This window comes from Wasmannia auropunctata, unplaced genomic scaffold, assembly GCF_000956235.1.
Source record: "Wasmannia auropunctata unplaced genomic scaffold, wasmannia.A_1.0 LD336106.1, whole genome shotgun sequence".
NCBI classification, from domain to species: Eukaryota; Metazoa; Arthropoda; class Insecta; order Hymenoptera; family Formicidae; genus Wasmannia; species Wasmannia auropunctata.
Genome location: NW_012026784.1, coordinates 3,822,937 through 3,842,362, shown reverse-complemented (window position 1 = coordinate 3,842,362; position 19,426 = coordinate 3,822,937). Strand labels below are relative to the sequence as shown.

Genomic DNA, 19,426 nt, shown 5'->3' with positions numbered 1-19,426 from the left:
TAAAGCATTTGTATAATAAGAATATCATTTTAATAATGTATTATTCAAATATACTTACATATTTATATATTAATAATCGCAAATTTATGTCAATAGTCGCGATAACATCGACACTGATCTGCAATTCTTCCGGGCCCTTTGGACTCTTTGGGTGCAGACTGCACTGACCGGCACGAAAATTTATCCAGTGTTGACGGTCTTTTAATTGTATATATATCTTGTCAGTAGAAATACAAACAATTAAAAATAATTTTTCCAATTGGCGATTTCGTTCGGTCAAGTTTACCCTGGGATACGAATCCCAGATCGAGGTTGCGTCTGCGTACACTACGTCGCGGATGTTAGTCATGTTTTTAAAAGTGGGTCGCGATTGTCGCGATTCACGAATCGTGATCAACACACACGTTTACGGTTTATCGCTGTGGTGGTCAGCATTTGTCGAATAATTGACAGTAGTCAAGTGTTTTTGCGTAATTTTGCGATCATTATTGACATTATTGCTGATGGAATGGGACCTCTACCCGTAGTCACTGGAATATCACCCAAGGAAGGTCCACCCGGCACTCGGGTGATAGTGCGTGGCGAATTTTTAGGGAATAAATCTCAGGATCTTATAGGTTAGTGCCACTCGCTAGCTAAAGTTTTTAAAAGAAATCTCTAAATCTACATGATATTAGAAAAGAATCATTCACATATAAGTACATAAAACATTGTGTAATGTGCAGAATAACTTTATTATGTATTGTACGCCAATCGTGGCACTATCAATCCACATTTCATACATTGATACATATATGTATTTCGTTTAGGCTACTTAGGTTAAGTTAAAAGAGTTAAATATCGTAATTTTTTACATCTCTCTTGCACTTTATTGATTATGCAGGATTGACTATATGTGGATGTGACTGTCTGCTTTCGGCCGAATGGAAGTCATCGAACAAAATTATAGCGAGATCAGGGCCTTGCAAAGGTCGCGGAGATATAATAGTGACAACTCGAAGCGGAGGACAGGGGACCTCGACCGTACAGTTTCGGGGTTATCACGAGACTATAGGCCCGATGAAGGAGTCGGCAGTATGGGTGGAGGAAGCACCTATGCAGAGTTTGGGCTGGGGTAGAAGGGCTTTGTCACCTACAAACTATCAACAGGAAGATCCTTTGGGGCTTAGTGTAGAAGGCAATGAGTAAATATTTAAATTTTGACTGCAATAAGCTGTTGACATGTTTTGCAATAATTAATTACATCTCTCATCTTGAAGCAAAAAATTTCCTGAGGATGAGCTGATTGAACTTTTTGGAGATGGAAGTGGAGATCTTACGAGTGAAAAATTTCATCCGGGATGGTTTTTACTTCAGCATCATCATGCCACCACTTTGGAAGATTTAAAGGCTGGTTTAGCTTATCTTCGAAGAAAAGTCAACTCTCAAAAGGAAGGACAATTGTCATTTTTAAAGGTGAATATTTAATATGACATAAGAAAGAAACTTTTATTGGGTCAAAACAGGTCTTCTTTTGGTGCATAATAATATTTCTATATAAATTTAAAAATAATATTCCTTTTTTCCACATGCCGATTTGTCGGATTTAAAACACGATCCTAAATTGAAATACAAATAATCAGTCACAAATTGATCATCAGTTTTAATAATAATGATGCTAATGCAAGCATGTTGAGACAAGGTAAAGAATTTATTGCGAAAAATATCACCTCAGCTATGGACTTGAAACTTGGTCCTTCCTACTTTCCGCGTCTCTTATCAATTTGACAACCAAGACATATGCGTTTTAAGTTTGACAGCCAAATCGATGCACAGTATAGAACTGAAAAAAAGTTTGTATACATATATAAATTTACATGAAAATATTACATACCAAGACCCTGCTTTGATCGAAGAAAGGCTTCTTTCTTTTTTATAGTAGTTAACTACTCACTTATCGATCCAATTTCCATTGCTATTGTGAATATTGAAGTTGAACATCAGTTGAAGCAAGAAAATTTATTTCTCTATGTGTAAAATCTTTGTCATTGTGTGCCAAATTAAAATTCTTAATTGAAACAGGCCAATGTAGGAGCGGTAATGGAGCAACTTGACACGATAATGTTGTTAAAAGATCAATTTGAAGCAGATATGAAGAGCTACGGTAGCGATCCTACGGAGAAATTGGAAACAGCTATCAGGCAGTCTATGTCTGAGGCTAATAAATTATTTGATGATGTATTAGCGAGGAGGGATAGAGCTGATGCCACGCGTAACGCGTTGGCCGTTATGCAACGTTACAAATTTCTCTTTTGTATGCCGATAAACATCGAGAGAAATATCAAGCGTGGCAATTATGATCTCGTAATTAACGACTATGCCAGAGTTAAGAATCTATTTAAGAATACAGAGATAGATGTCTTTAAAAAGGTACTGGAGGAAATCGACGGTAGAATCAATAATTTTAAAGTGTTGTTACGGAAAAAATTACAAGAGATGCCATTTAGCTTAGAGGAGCGTAAGAAGATTATTAGAAATCTCGTCAACCTTGATGCCGAAGGTGACCCAGCGTGGGATGCAATAGGTGTGTATGTGTGCGTGCGTGCGTGCGTGCGTGCGTACGTGCGTTTATCTAAATTTAAAATGAATGTAAAGCTTCATTTATATTGTCACTTTCGTGTTTAGAACAAAATGAGCAAATTCACTTCAAGCAAGTCACTTTTATGTTTATCATGATCGTGTAACGTTTATCTTCATTGTGTGTTTTAGAGAAGATAATTTTCAATCTTGTATTCCAGTTTCACATGCAAATTACTTAGAGAAAAGCGTTGCCAATGCTGTATATGAGCATTCGGACAGAGTTAAAATGAATTGTGAAGATGCGAGCAAAATGCCCAAGTCCACATCGATAAATATCAAGCATTTACGCTCGCAGAAGAATAATGGAGATAGTTCACCACCGCAAATCTCGTGCGTCGAAGTAATTTGCGATATTGTAGTCGAACAGTTGCCAGACCTCTGGAGATTGGGACAGAGTTATTTCACGGGGCAGTTACATGTGATGGTAGACGTGGAAAAGCAAAGTCATTTTAAAGTGTGTATTCTATGTGTTTTTAAAACTTACCTTTTTTACTTTTTTTTAGCAATGACAAGCACACAAATATTGCTTCATTTCAATTTTTAGCTTGTAAATGTCACTTCATCTAAAATGTGTATATATTATTGTCTATGATAGAATTTAGTTTTATCGAATATGCAACATGCCATGGGAGCTATGAAGAATATGTGCAGTCATGATGCAGAGGCAAGGTGGCTTTTACATATCTTACGTTGCGTTCGACAAATGTATGCATCTTTGATACATCTGGATTTACCTAGCGAAGCTCTCGATATTTTTGGATCGTTTATATTGGATTTAAGGTAAAACTTTAGCTACAAGACTACCGTCAATTACATACATCTTTCTCATATATATATATATATATATATATGTATAAAATACACATATATAGCTATATACAGATGGAGCAGTTAAAGTGTAACAAGTTATTATCTCGTGAAAGTATGCATGACAAAATGACAAAAAATTTCAAACAAAAGTTGTATAAAGGAGAAAATAATGATAAAATTAATTTTTGAAAAAATTTTTTATATAGAATTTTTCATATCAAAAATCATTTTTTTATGAAACTATGATTTTTTTATATTATCTGATTTTTCTTGTTATTCTGCATAAAAGTATCAGAGTTATCAAAAAATCAATAGTTTGAGATATTTTATACTTTATTTCGGCATATTTTGACATAATATATAAAATATAAAATATTTTGTAAAATGTGTAAATTATTGATTTTTTAATAGCTAGTACATAACAGGCGCGCGATTCGCGCGCGCTGCGTACTGAATCCCATACATCTTCCAATAACATTTATACTTTACATTATACAATTTACACTTTAATTTAACAAATTTTAACAATTTTTGAGAAAAAAATTTTCAAAAAAATGACGCTTTGCGCGCGGTGCGTATTAAACTCCATACATCTTCCAGTAACATTTATACCAAATTACATTTTAATTAAACAAATTTTAACAATTTTCAATAAAATGACGTTTTAATCGGCCATTTTTAAATAAAATCACGATTTTTTAGAAAATAGCCACATAATTTATCTTTAAGATGAGCCCAGAAAGAAGTCTATATCTTAATTTTTCTGAAAGATATGAATTTTTAAACATTGGGAAAAAGAGGCTTCAACGCAGGTAACACGGCAATTTTAAGATAGGACTCTAATATTTATAAACGCAGAATAACTAGAAGAATCATATTATGTACAAAAAAGTTATATAATTCCATTTAAAAAAAATGGCAGTAACATATCTACATCTAATCTTGATGATTTTGTAAAATTGATTTTTTCGAAAATTGATTTGTCCAGCTTCAGACTGTACAACTTTTGTTTGAAACATCTTTTTGTTATCCCTTTCAGGGATGATATCTTGTAACATTACAATTGCTCTATCCCGTATACATATACGATGTATATCAGTTCAACTTTTCTCACAACATAGGATACAGTGTTTGATTGCTCTCTTCAAACAAGGAGCGGACAATACAACAGCTCTGAGTCAAAGAGAAACGTGGCAGATAGAATACTTGAACGAGGACGGTGGTGTAACTAAACTGGTATAAAAAAAATTTGAAATTTTAGTAAAAAAATTACTATTTTTCTTTTTACTACATTATCTTATTTGTGCATGTTGTGTTGTTTCCAATAGCCATACCTCTTTGAAGAAATAGTTTTGACGATATCGAGACACGCGCGAGAAACAGTAATCGCTTGCGGTCCAAGAGAAGGGCCGTTATTCAATAATCCAGCCCATCAGATTCTCTATCACAATACCATTAAGACATTGTTCATATCATTCGCACGGTGCCTACAACAATTGGCGTTTAGCGGCTGCGAGGAAGCCATGGATAACGATGAAACATCGGTTTCACAACTGATCGGCTCACCTTCTGGCTATAAAAATAAAACCAATAAACATCAAGGACCAGTAAGCACTGTTGTAATCCGACTTGCATTCACAGCATTATTTTTACTAATAGTCCTTTTGTCCTTTAATCTACTATAAAATGTATATGAATTTTTTATCAGACGTGGGAGCAGTGCCTCTTAATTTCATTAAGTAATATACGATACACGCTAAATATCGTTTTACCAAGAATCGGAGAGACCCTAAAAGTGCAAGGCTACCCGGAATTATCCATTGCTGCTGGATGGAACTCCGATTGGACACAATTGGAAACGCTGGACAGTGCCGTTCTGGACGCATATCTAGAACGCCGTTGCGATCCACTTGTCGGCACGATAGAGCCTAGTATGTATTTAGGCGGTTTGGAATGGGACTTTGACACGGAGCCGACCCATTTGAAACCGTATGCCCAAGAAATATTGGCGAATCTAATCGCGGTACACGCAGAGGTAATAGAGATGATTATGGAGATGTGGCATACTCAGGATGAATGTTACATTGGATCTAATCTCTCTCTCTCTCTCTCTCTTTCTCTTTGTCACGCAGGTACGCAGAGTTGCACCAGCTTTGTTACAACGGATTCTGTCTCATATAATAGAGACCATAGCGGAGGAACTTGCGCGACTCATGTCGTGTGTTACGCAATTTCGTCCTGCCGGAATTGTTCAAGCTCGAACGGATATAATACTCTTGAGAAATGCCCTGCAAGCTTACAGCACAAGTAGAGCGAGGTAAAAATAAAAATTGAATATCGAAAATAGTCTCGCTCTATCGAGAATATCGTCTCGCGAGTATCGCGTCTCGTGAAAATCGTATGTTGTAGAATTTAAGTCGATCTTTCTTTCATTCACTCTCTTTTTCGAGCAGAAGCTTTTTTGAGGAAGCTCTGGATGCGATACCTCAGCCCGTGAACAAAGAAGATCGCATGAGAATAGATGCTCTTTTGTCAAAAGTCGCAACGTGCATGCGACTGCAGTTGTCATGTCTTACCAGCGAGGTAACGGAAAATGTTCGTAATTTAACGACGGATCCTGAACGCGTTACTATTGTGTAATATATAACGACCAAAGTAGTACGTAATGATTGGACGGAGACATTGTAAATTATTAAAAGAGTTCTATTGTATTTACGTAAACACACAATGTAGTGCATTATGTACAATGGATGCGAAATGTCGAATTCTCGAATTCTTGCCATTTTTATTTTGATTGCAATCAGTGTAAAATAGACTTCATTATATAATCAATTTTATTTCCTGTTTCTTACATTTTTTATGGAAATTTCATCTACGTAAAACTTTGTATTTTTTTCTTAGGTATATTCGTAGTTACAATGGTGTAAAAATATAAGGTATATTGTGCGTGACAGAATAATAGAATAAAACCAATCAAATTTTTGTTCTAAAACAGTCTTGCTGCTTTTTACAATCTCAGACAAATTTTTGATTGGCTCAAAGAGCAGCCACCATATTGGACGACCTCCCGAGGATGTCCATCGCGAATGATACATCTTATATTCTTACATCACGATTACAACGTAACAAAGATGGAAATCTATTTCCACCATCTATTTCATATACATCGAGTATTGAATTGATGAATTAGGCTTTTGTAATCAGTTGCAACTTGCCAGTATCTGCAATTAATAATACAGTGTCACCTGAAAAACGTCGCAAAATTAAACAAAGTTAAATGATAATAAAAAGAAAATTTCAAGTGGCGTAAATCGTTTTTCTACAGCATGATATGTGGAATTTTACCCGTTTGAAAAATTTGGGTCGCGCCTTTGGCACCAACGATGCAAGGAAGACCGTATTCTCTTGCTACAACGGCGCCATGGCTTATAAGTCCACCCAACTCTGTTACGATACCAATTAATAATGGAAAATATGGACTCCAACCGATATCGGTGCAATGTGTAATCAAAATATCTCCGTGTTGTATATTTTTTGCTTCGGACAGATCGGTTATCACGCACGCTCTGCCTAGCGCATGACCGCCGTAAACTGAAGTACCTTCAATCATTGTACATCCTTCGTAGGGTGAGACGTCGAGAAGGCTCTGTGTGATAAAAAAAATACAATATAATCTCAGGGATATGTTCAATAGAAATATATTGAGAGATATAATGACAAAAATGATTTTTCTGGACAGTATGATACACAAGTGGCTTAGCTTAGCTCGACTCGATTTGACTTGGCTTTCTACATTTACGACAAACCTGTATTGGCATGGGTATGGGCATGCCTGTACTGAATTCTGGATACTCATGTTTTGATACTTGTTGAAAAATTTTCCTTCTACGTAGCGCTCTGAAAGATTTCAAATAAGATAGACATGGTAAAATTATGATTGTGCGTGTGTGCAGGATAAAAAGCGATACAATGAATAATATGACGATAACAAAATAGAATAATATAATTCGAGTTACTTTCGCACGAGTAACGGATTATGATGGTTCAAAAGTTGTCCGATCTCTTGATGTGTCAGGAAAAATATAAGACGTTCATCAGGTATGTAACTCTCCGCAACCATCAAAGCACCAAGTCGTCTATAAGCTAATCTCAATTTATGCAAAGCAGATATAGCCACATTCTTTGTCATTTCTCTGAGCGTAACAGCTTTTCGACAAAAAGGTATCACTTTCCGCAGAAAAAATTTGATAATCGATGACGTGGATGTCTTCAAAGATGCTATGGTTTCTTGCACGCTAAATGTTTTAGTCACGTAATTCTCTTCGATGGATGTTGCCAATACCTAATAAAAATAGAAATGGGGAATACACATAAACATTAACATATATATATATATATAGTTGCTACTGCTTCATTTGACAAATTTTTCTTTTTATAAATAATTTGAATTATCTACCTGAATCGTATTGATGATACTATCAGGTTTAAGTATCCAAGGTTCCGTGAACAAATCTAATTCCTGAACACCTCTATGACCGTGCATTTCGAAAAAAGTTTGTAGTTTTTCCGCAGCCGGAGAGCAATTTAATTTCAACCAGGCCATAACTTTTGTGCTCTCGATCTTACTAAACTCATCCGCTTTGCCGCTCTTTCTGATGCATGCCGCTATTTTGCCGAGGGCTATTGGCACTTCAGTACTGATAACATTGCTGCACGAACTCAGCAAAATAGCAATGTCCGCAAGATGTTCAGACGTAAAGTTATCACTTCCATTCGTTAAAAGCGACATCGCTATCATCTGGTAAGATACGCTTATAAAGGACGCCATGTTGTGACCTTTTCCTATCTGAAATATGAATGTTTTAATGAATAATTTAACGTTAATAGAGAGAAATTTTTTAAATTAATTTAAGTAAAGATGAAATTATTTGAATGTTTATTCTCTCTCTCTCTCTCTCTCTCTGTGTGGGTGATAACTTACTAGAAAGATTTCCCCATATTTCTCACTTATGAGATTGTATAAATCGTGAGGTGTATCAAACTCGTTAACGTTCAGAGTATACTTGTTAAATATATCGATCGTTTCCTTCACCCTCGCGTCATTCATCCATGCTGATTTTAACATATCGTATATCATATATATGCTCCGACCTTTGCTTACGATACCGTATTTCTCTTTTGCTGCTTCGTGCATTTCAGGTGTCGTTACTACACGTCCGCATATGGCTAAGTCTATCATTTTATTAGCCATCGTTATTTCTTTACTAACATCTTGTAAAGCTGACTGTGAAAGAAAGGAAGACAGAGAAAGGGAGATCAATTTACGTTAATCATCCAACGTTATTCTCTACGATGTAAACGCGCGACACGACAAACGCAAAGATCCAAGTACTTACATCTAAGTAATTTATCGCGCACCTCATACCGATCATATGAAGAAAACTGGAATCAAACTTATTGAATTTCGCACCCAACGATAGATTCAAAACTTTTATAACTGTAGAGATCGACAGAGGAGTAACGGGATATGGAAGCACTTCCTCGATATTGGCAAAGGTCATAAGATCGACATCGCAAGGTACTCCCGAGTCTAATTCGTGCATTATCTCGAAATCCGTCCATGCATTAATGGTTGTGATAGGCCGTGCTTGCAACAGATAAATTCGCTCGCCGACAACCGCCCATTCCACATCTCGAGCAGATTCAAAAAGCGATTCTAAGTGCAATCCTATTTTAGCTAATCGCAGAGCGATTGTATCGGATATCGAAATCTTCTTAATTTCCTGTTCATTTAGAGTGCTCGTAGTTATGCCATCGTCACTGAGCGAGATCTTCTGCCTCTTATTTCCCAGCACCGAGCCATCTACAGTCAGAGTGTTGTCCCACTTTCTACGAATTGTCAAGGTATCAGGCTCGACTTTACCTGATACTACCGTCTATAAAAAGAAAAAAAAGTTACTTCAAGTCGATTTATATTATTTATAGTACGCGTGACAAATATAAGAATTGGTGTGTAGAACGATTACAAAAAAATATATTAAATAGCATTTAATTTATAAATACATATCAACGCATTTTGAAATACTTTTGTAAACCGCTATTACACAGCTACGAAATATGATATTTCTATTATTAATTGATCATGACCTCTCCTAAACCGTAATTGGCTGTAATAATAATGCTGGACGGATCTCCGGTTGTGGGATGTCTAGTAAACATGACGCCAGCCGCTTTTGCGTCGACCATTCTCTGAACGCAAACACCCATAGATGCTCTTATCGGCAGTCCATTCTGTCGTCTGCAATCGATTAATTATGCACGAAATTCAAGACAACACTAACGAGCACGACAACATTGTACAAGAGTAAATTACCTATACTCGACGCTTTGATACGAGAACAGGCTTGCCCAGCATTTGGCAACGCATCCGATAACGTCATTCGCATCCTTCACGCCTAAATACGTCGAGTTTTGACCGGCAGCTGAAGTTTCCTCGCTGTCTTCTCCAACCGCACTGGATCTTACGGCGTAGCGCGGTCGTACATGTACATCTTTTCCACATCTTGCAGACGATTCTAATTTCTTCAAACCTTGCAATATCGTTTTTGCAATTTCTTCTTCGACAGGAGTACCTTGAATAATGGACACCGCTCTGAAAAACAGAGGACAAGCTTAGTTGTAATCGAGATACATTTCTACGAAATGTTAGACGTACTTTTGACAATAACTTTCGAGGTCCCCTTTCTTTTTACAACAACTGATATCTATTATGTCGGCGATTAAGTTCTGCAATTGTTTGTGATGTTTCAATTGTCGTTCTAAAGCGAAACTCGTTACACAAAAGCCTTGAGGTACTGTAAACTACAAACGGAAATCAATTTTGCATATAAAGAATTTCTTGACTCGAGCAACAATGTATTCCAAGTAGTATGTACATACGTCATCGGTGCGGGTAATAGATGTCAAAATCGCAAGAGAATATCCTTTTCCTCCGACGATGCATTCATTTTGACATTGTTTATCAGCAAAATGTAGAATGTATTTATCTTTTTGCGCAAATGTGTCGGGCCGCGTTATATGTTGAATTTCCGCGATCGAAAGGTCCTGCGGGGCTTGTCTCGGTCCAGTGTATGGGCAACACGTAATCATCAGTCCAACACCTATGCATTTAAAGAAATAAGATTCAAGACTTTGTTTGCAGATGTAAGGTCAATTTCAATTTGGGAAAGTGGTGGCTTCTTCTGTTTATTATTACGCTCCACATACCTGTACTGCCGTTTAATTGTATGCGCAAATTACGAGTTGTACAAGTCCAATACCATGGCTGGCCATTGTAACAGGTTATTGCGTTACCCACCGCGTAATTGATTATGGAGTTGTACTGTTTTCCAGCTGCTGGAAAATGAAAAACAGTGGTGTATAAATATCAGCTCGTATCAAGCTGTAGTATATAATATTAAAAGAATATAGGTAATAATCTTTATACATATAATACATTATTGTAGAAATAGAATATAATTTCTATATAATATTGTATCAAGAATAATAATTAAGCTGTAGTAATCCCCTTTCTTTTTACAACAACTGATATGATACTATTACGTCGGCGATTAAGTTTTGCAAATTGTTTGTGATGTTTCAATTGTCATTCTAAAGCAAAACTCTAACGCAGTGTTTTATGCCCTAATTCATTTTGCATAACGCATGATAACGCGTGATGACATTTGTCGATCACATGACATGAGTATAAATACATGAGAATAAAAACCTGTAAATGCAATCTTATAGTTGATGGGAATTGTAGCTTCTTGTTCAGAGTCGCTTAGTTTTAGATCGGTCCAATCAATTTTGGTTATTGTTCCTCCAGCTTCCTCGAGGTGTCCAAATTGCATGCTGGAATCATTTCATGAAATGATTAATGTATTTCCTATTATTTTAAAATTACATAAATGCATAATTAAAAAATATTCATCATTACTTGTATAAAACTTCTCATATGATATTTGTATTTCTAAAGCAATGATAACACAATTGAATAAAATAAAGATGTAAAAGTAGTAGAATTTTTTTCACACAGAAAGAAATTTTATTGAATGTAACGACGATATTTTATCATGATTATATGATTATATGAAAATTGGAATATTGCATTTGTTTGTCTTACTGTGAAAAGCTTTGTTTGGTACTGGTCACACCAAGATAATACATTGTTCCATGTTGTGTTACACCAAAAAATGTGATCATTCGATGAAATTGATAAGATTCGTGTTTGCCCCAACGTCGCTGGCAGAGTCCTCGTAAATAAAACGTACTTGCATTTGAATCTTTGAGCGTTATCTGCCCGATAATGGAGCCCCACAGATCAAAGCCGGTATAATCCATTAATCGACTGTAACGTTAACAGAAAGAAATAAAGCTTAGACAGCTAGGATATGTTATACTCAAATGAGGGAAAAAAACATGTTAAAAAACATCCAACTATATTAATATTATTCAGTTTTACATTTTGTGCATCCAATCATGATTCTTCCATGGTTCACGTGCTAAAGCATCCGCGTGCAAATAAGTACTCCAATCACCTGGCCATTCTAACAATCGGGGTTTGCCAATAAATCTGGGGAAAAAAAAAAAAAAAAAAAAAACCCGAATGAAGATATATTTGTTCATTCGGGATAGAATGTTTATTCGGCTAATTACGTTAATTTTTTAAATATTTTTTAATATTTTACAACTTTATACATGCTTGATTTTACTTACATAAAATTTAGACGAATATGTTCCACATTGTCGTTATCGGATATATCTCCTTGGCATTGGTTTCGGAGGAAGCCATTGTACGTAATTCTCCAACGTTGTCGTGGTTCTAACGACTCAATTTTTAGACCTGACGCTGACCATTTTTGGCTTGTGCCTCTTACCGTAATTGTATCAGGATAATCTGCGTAATCATAATGAGAGTATGACTCTTTATTGGATTATTATATTTATCGCTTATGTATAGAGTAGAGTCGGACTAGTTGAGCATAGGTGCAAGTCGGGATGTGTAAATATTTTAGTAGCCGAAACGCGTATAAGCACATCGATACTTGCATAAAAACTAGTGGAGACGGAGACAGACTATTGCTCTGAATCCGTCACTTGGCACACGGCCAATAACGAGCGAATTTATTTGCGTTTGTAATGTAAGTAATTGTTTTTTTTATCCACGTGGTAATTGAAACGATTAATGAAAATTAAATATGTTTTTTTGACATCGGTAATATTTTTCGATTTTAATGATTAAGTTGCTAGTTTATATACGTTTTTTTTAGTTATAAAAAAATATTCCAGCCCACACCGGTACAGGGCTAGTTGATTCGGTAAAGTATCCCAATTAATCCCGTTTACAAACTGAGATAATTAAATAAAATCTGTCTTCAATAGTGCTTTCTACTGTTGTTTTTATTTATTTATATAAACATAATAAACATAAAAAATCTCAATAGATTAAAATAACGAGAGTTCGTTAATGCGCCAAGCTAGTTTTAAGTGCTAAGTAATATATCTAATTGTGTAATAAATAATTCCGCAAATGTTGCCGCCTCTAATAAGATAGAGTCATGTAACTTACAAAATAAAAACAATATATTATATAATAATTGAAAATGATACGCACGCATAACATGCGTTAACTGCGTCAAAATTCGAAATTTGTTCGAAACATGTAATTTTTCTTTCTTTTACAAAGCTGTCGTCTGATCTTTAGTATCGAACTATGATGAACTTGATACGTCTGATTCTCGATGCAATTAGCGACCTAATTTTTAATCCTGAGATTCATCGAGAACTTGTTCTATACAATTATACAAATTTCATAATAAATTTTGACCGTTCAGTTGACCGTTATGTGCGCGTATTAGCCTCAATTTATATTGTGTTTATTTAATTTGTTTTTATTTTGACTCATCGCAATGAAGAGTGACCTTATTATTAAGATAATTATCTTTATGCCCTCAAGATGGCCCTTCAACATGCCCCATAAGTGGAGTGTACACTGTGTGAGCCACTCTAACTTTTTATATTTCACGAATTTTTTTATTTATATTTACAAAATATATTAAGAATCTATGAGTACTTAATTATTGAGTTAGATGGATATGTAACATGCGCGCGTTTTAAAGAAATTCTCATTAGTCATAATTGTGTAAAGATTTATAATAGTTTGCGCATAAAAAGTTGCCCAACTAATTACCGCGTTCTACTTTTATATTATATGTTTGTGCAAAATGACTTTTACCGGGTAATACGTAGATTCGGCCGTCCGATAGCATCACTTGCAAAATCAATTCTGCTGTATGATACTTTCTGTGATTCATTTTAACAAATAACGAATTTCCTTTTTGATCGGCACCGTAGAAGGATACGCTATCGCAACTCTGTGTCATACAAATGAATTTAGAAATCCGTATGATCAATCCACATATGATTAATCTATTCTCAAATGTATTACGCAATACTTACATTCTCGTCCATAATAATTTTTGGATTATCCGAGCATGGTTTCAAAATCTTCTTTATATTTGATATCACGTCACTGTCTTTGACTTTATTTGTCTCTGTTTTTTTCTCCTTCGAAATGCACCAAAGAGCCCACCATCGCTTTAGAACAAACTGTATATCTACAGAAATTTGTTAATTTAAGCACAAACGTAAATGCTTTCATTAAATAAATTATTGCTATATTATTTCAAAATTAACAAAGCAAGCTTTCATAAATTATTCTGATACGCAATGAAAGATAGACTTTTATTTGTCTAGATCATCTTACCTAATCCCAAGTAATACGAGATCTGCTTTTTCATAAACCAGAAATAAATCCATACAGGAAGCATGATCGGAATCAAAATTTGTATGGCGCACATAATGTATGCCATTACCTATTTTGTAGCACAAATTCGTGGCACAAATATTACAGTTTGCAAGGAGTTTCTGTTTATGCTGTAAAGAATATATACACACGTAAATACATATGTGTGTGTGTGTGTGTGTGTGTGTGTGTGTGTGTGTGTGTGTGTGTGTGTACACGCACAAAGATGCTACCATCTAGCAAGGAAAAGACATATTGGACTGTTTCTCGCCTGTTATATATACGTATATCAGTAGATATCAAACACTGATGTGTTATCGCATTAATTCAATTTAAAAGATTCAAGGTCCATCGTTATCAGGCAACACAGTCACAGTATTTTCTTACGCAATCAATCAAATATAATCATACCTGGAAGTAGTCAGATGACATATAACATTTGCTAAACAAACGTCCCAACAAGGAATGTGCCGTTGTCTGACTTTTTTCTGCCGTGTTTAACGTTATATAATTTCTTCTACGAGTCCTTTGTTACGCTGGTCACTGAACGCGTCGCACCGATGATATTGGATAATATTATCGTATTGATTATATATTGATTGCAAGATTCGTTATCAGACCATTAAAAAAAAATGTAACAACTCTCTAGGTGGTAATAAAATAAAATTTATAAAATATATTTTTTGTAACAAATGTGTGCGTACATTAATTAAATTTTCACATTAGCGATATAAATGCTGTTTCAGCGTAATAACGCTTCAACACACGATATTATGAAAGTTTTAAATTCTAGATAACAAAGACAAACAATAACAGTAAACAATAGGAAATAATTTTTAATTTGTTTTTTTGTTCGAATTGTTGCCGAAATCAATAGCTTCTTCTGTAATTGTATCGGTATCCATACGTGATTTATCCACTGGGTATAACCTGATACAATATTTTCAATATTTTAGAATATAAAATAACTTGTTCAAATACCACTGAACAAGCAGCAAGTAGCGACAAATTTTTGAACGAGGTAAGTAGAAATCCTTTCAAAAATCGATGACGAACAGTTTCCGTTCCGTAGCAGATCGGACAAAAAAAGCCAATGAAAAGCCAAAAGGGACAAAAACACATATTTTTGAAGAATATCTGCCTTCAGGTAGAATCAGGTTAGAAAAAAAAACTCGTTTATCCAGAAGCATTATCTAATTCGGTAAATCTATTCACAAGCGAATGTAGAATATTTGCAAAATTGAATGTGAATTCATGAAAATTGGATTTAATTATTCCCGAAGCAAACTACTTTGGTCAAGGACGTACCCGAAAAATTTTCTGCATTCCACATTTTACGATATATTCTCCATCGTTTAACATAAGTTGCGCAACGAGTTCAGTGGTACTCGGCATGAATTTCGAGTTGGACGAAACAAAACTCTCTTACCATCTTTGAGACAGATAAATTACAAAAACGATGTCATCTCTGAAACACGCTATTCTATGAGCTGTCGGCATCGTTATAATAAAAGCAAACACGTCGTCGATGAACGTGTTAAATGCTTTGTACATGAACGCCCTCCATGGCATGTGCGCAACGGATTTCAATTTATAATTAACGAACAATTGCGGTAGCATAAAGAGGAATCCAAATGTGTAAACTCCATTCACTAAGGAATTTATGCTCCAAGAATACCAGCTGTAACTCAAAACAACGTAATTGGCAGTTTATCTAACAATAAGAAAATATTAAAATATTATCATAAAAAATTATTTAATACATATACTTCCATTTGTTTTAGATATAAGAGGTCGTTTACCTTTTATGCGGATAATAAAGTAACGAGTAGATTGCACCAATGATAACTAATGGATATAACAAATAACTCAGATAACGCATAATCTCGGCATCGAACTCTCTAGTTTTCACCTCTGCTACATCAGTGCTTGCATCGGTTTTAAATTGTATTCTTGGAAAAATGCCATTGCTGCTAATCAATTCTACTCGCGATATCTTTTTCAGTTTCCACAGCTATTAAACAAACAAAACACACATACACACATATATTTAATAAAAACTAAACCATATTACGTATTACATCGATATCGATACGATAATCGCGACAACGCGATATAATTCTGTCGATATAAATTAACGTATATATATCATATATTCGTAACACACACATTCAGTACATGATATACATATATGTACCTCGATAACAGTGCTGATACCAGTCGGAATGAGAACGAGCGAGGAAGAACCTTCGTCACAAAGATAAAGGAAAATCACAGTCTGACTGAATGCACGCCATATCACAGTCCATTTGCTGAGGCCTATGAGATTACTTTTTTTCCGCCAAAAACTGACATCATTTTTAATAGCAAGGAAATCAAACAACAACTGTAACACGAAACATTGGCGTTCTCATTTCTCCTTCCTTTTAGTTTTTTTTCTTTTCTTCAATTTTCAAGATGTATGTAATACAGTATCTGTACTTGTACTCACATGTACAGCCGCGATGAAAAACGTACCACTCAGTAGATAGACATTGGTATCGACAAAGATGCCTTTTACCTCATCAATATCCTTGTCAGAGAAGCCAAGATTTTTCAGACTTTCCATGGTCGCCTGCGCGTGCAGCATCAATCTTAATTTTCCCAATGACACAGGCGAATATTCTACCGTGACGTTTGTTGTATTATTTTCCGGGGTAATTCGTTTAAGGTCCCTATGCCGTGTTCGTAAGAAATCGCAGTTTACAATCGGCAAGAATGTCCGCTTGCCAATTATTCTGCAACAAAGTGAGATGAAGTGTTATCAATATTTTATTTGGACTATTGGATATACGCATTATTCGCGTTACTTGGTTAAAAAATAGAAATATATATATACTTTATACGGTTTACGAACTCGGCAGGTATGTCGTATATAGGAAGCAAAACGTTGTCCGTCATTATTGTAAAAGTCACGCGACTTTTTATATGCGAGACTGGACGTGTAATAAACTGGCTATTAGCTTCCTCTTCCTCATAGTTTTTGTCACCTAACAACTTGAACGCCTCTGCTTCAGGTACTATGTATTGTGTCATTTTAATAGTGGTATATGAAGTAAATAAATCCTATAAAGATGCAATTAAAGGTGATGTAATGTTGAAAATTCCAAAAATTGAGCGTTTATATATATATATGTGTGTGTGTGTGTGTGTGTGTGTGTGTGTGTGTGTGTGTGTGTGTTCATATTACATGTTGTACATTACTTTTTGCAAATCAACAAATGTCCTGTCCTGTTTTACAGAAGGAGGCGTTAATAATACATGTAAAAATAATGTTCCATTCCGCCGCGTCTTGCGTGGTACAGTCAGTAATACTGGACTGAAACAAAGAAAACATAAGTGTATATTTGTTAGATTTGTAAGAATAGAAATTTCCCTCAGATTATTCTTATGGATTTATGTATACGTAGATCGATTTTCTCTTTTTTGCACTCTCTAGCAGACTCCCTGTCTGAGAAGAGGCAAGGCGAAAGAGATAGTACATAATAGAACGAAAAGGATAAATGTGTATACAGGAATAAGTGTTCAAAGGGAGATTAACGATCCGATTAACAATAAATGATGGGTAGAGATGCTCACATGGTTTGCATTTGATCGTAATCGAAGTTTTGCGCCGAGTATACGAAATCGGTGTCTCTGCTGACAGGATTTCTCCCAATGGAACTGTACATGTACAAATCCAACTGCGGTCGTTCGCTCAGGTACGATTCGAGGCACGGTTTGCCATCCTCGCAGGGCGGCGACACGAATAGCAACGACATCAAGTATATCGAATAGACGATATATGCCAGAAATATTTCGGCAAGAATAACGCTGAGCGAGGGCCACGGCATTTTAGCTGATTTCGGCACGAGTATTTCGTGTAGAGGTATCTGCGTGTATTACAAAAAGTACAACGCATACAACATTATGGGCGTTGTTATAATCATTATGAACATTATGTAGTAGGCTCTTGCATGCCTCGGAGTGCGGGATTACGCCGATTACACGGAGGGAGCACGGAGCGTCTCGAATGTCTCGATTCTTGTTCGAGTTTAGCAGCGTGGTTGGCAGAACAGCCTGAACACTCTGAACAGCGGGTCAACGAGATACATACATTACACGTGCTCAATCATAAACCCGGCTGACTTGTACTACATACATACTATAGCAAATGTAGTCCAATATAATCGTATGCACCGCGCACACCATACCACACGCACACGTCACCGACAGTTACGGTAGTTGATTGGCTCGCGCATCGTTTACGTATCGTCAGTCGTGTCACATGCGTGACGTGTGCTTTACACGAACTTTCTCGTCGATGTGGCAACTCCGTCGGTACTTAGAAATGCGCCTGTATCGATAAAATTCGGGAAATATGCTGATCGTAAGATGACGGGTCAGCATCCGTCGTCCTTATACTGCTTTCAGCGAGCACTACTTTGAATCGGTAAAAAAAAAGATATTTCTCTATGGAATTCTAATTTAAAAGACATATATATATATATATATATATATATATATATATATATGTGTATACACTTTTTTCTCGTTACAAAAATTATTCGTTATTGCACCAAATTACGGCAGGAAAGAAATTAAGAAAAATGCTAAAAGAATTATTGCCTTAAATATTTTTCTTGAAAAGAAAAGACTTTCGGACTCGATCAAAAAGAATCTATTGTCGAAGATAAATAATGCGACGAGATAAAGATTATATGATTGTGATTGATCTTCCTTATCAATTTGTTTAAGTTAATTTAATAATTATAAATTAATTTAAATTTCGATATCAAACGAGGCGTAAATGTTGATTTGGCGCAAAGTGTTTCGCTGGATTACGCGTTTTTTCGTTTCCTTCTGAATCATTCATCGATGAAGTTAATGGTTGCAATAAACCGTGAACTAAGCACACCCCTGCAGGGAGCACAAGCGATGAGCGTGCGCGCAACTCGTCGCTCAAACACGAGTAGGACGCGAGTGTCGTGGTGTGTGCCGCGGATCGTGGACGGAGAAGTCAGAAAGCGCGTCTCCTTACAGGAGTATAGCTGGCGCGGACTCGCGGGGGATCAAGATGTAAGCCGTCAAGGCGCGGGGATGTCATGCTAGAGAAGAGCGGGCCCAGACTGA

At 35.8% G+C, this 19,426-nt stretch overlaps 3 protein-coding genes across 6 annotated transcripts; 1 reads left to right on the top strand and 2 right to left on the bottom strand.

The window, feature by feature from the left end:
- The first annotated feature begins 212 nt into the window (after positions 1 to 212).
- LOC105452556 (exocyst complex component 2) lies at positions 213 to 6,261 on the top strand. The gene is made up of 11 exons (XM_011693769.1): positions 213 to 617; positions 884 to 1,184; positions 1,260 to 1,455; positions 2,062 to 2,563; positions 2,778 to 3,073; positions 3,215 to 3,399; positions 4,551 to 4,665; positions 4,758 to 5,036; positions 5,138 to 5,464; positions 5,562 to 5,746; positions 5,883 to 6,261. Exons 1-11 carry the CDS (start codon positions 509 to 511, stop codon positions 6,067 to 6,069), a joined length of 2,682 nt encoding a protein of 893 aa, XP_011692071.1. The 5' UTR covers positions 213 to 508; the 3' UTR covers positions 6,070 to 6,261.
- A 57-nt stretch (positions 6,262 to 6,318) lies between these two features.
- On the bottom strand, positions 6,319 to 14,779 carry LOC105452565. Of its 4 annotated transcripts, none has more exons than XM_011693778.1 (20): positions 14,687 to 14,779; positions 14,237 to 14,406; positions 13,930 to 14,087; positions 13,706 to 13,844; positions 12,187 to 12,367; positions 11,933 to 12,043; positions 11,594 to 11,818; positions 11,198 to 11,322; positions 10,696 to 10,824; positions 10,369 to 10,589; positions 10,145 to 10,290; positions 9,803 to 10,081; positions 9,577 to 9,727; positions 8,826 to 9,365; positions 8,411 to 8,713; positions 7,886 to 8,275; positions 7,446 to 7,771; positions 7,236 to 7,326; positions 6,775 to 7,075; positions 6,319 to 6,674 (listed from the first exon to the last, which is right to left on the bottom strand). In XM_011693778.1, the coding sequence occupies exons 2-20, from the start codon at positions 14,340 to 14,342 to the stop codon at positions 6,616 to 6,618; spliced, it is 3,981 nt and encodes a 1,326-aa protein (XP_011692080.1). In that variant the 5' UTR covers positions 14,343 to 14,406; positions 14,687 to 14,779; the 3' UTR covers positions 6,319 to 6,615. The 4 variants fall into 4 exon arrangements, with proteins under 4 accessions (XP_011692080.1, XP_011692100.1, XP_011692090.1 ...); XM_011693798.1 differs by having other exon boundaries at positions 6,319 to 6,650; XM_011693788.1 differs by having other exon boundaries at positions 10,696 to 10,821.
- Positions 14,780 to 14,841: 62 nt separating this feature from the next.
- On the bottom strand, positions 14,842 to 18,545 carry LOC105452577 (cleft lip and palate transmembrane protein 1-like protein). Its single transcript, XM_011693823.1, has 8 exons — positions 17,894 to 18,545; positions 17,519 to 17,633; positions 17,154 to 17,380; positions 16,767 to 17,052; positions 16,473 to 16,661; positions 16,078 to 16,289; positions 15,705 to 15,956; positions 14,842 to 15,205 (listed from the first exon to the last, which is right to left on the bottom strand). Exons 1-8 carry the CDS (start codon positions 18,145 to 18,147, stop codon positions 15,112 to 15,114), a joined length of 1,629 nt encoding a protein of 542 aa, XP_011692125.1. The 5' UTR covers positions 18,148 to 18,545; the 3' UTR covers positions 14,842 to 15,111.
- Positions 18,546 to 19,426: the final 881 nt, after the last annotated feature.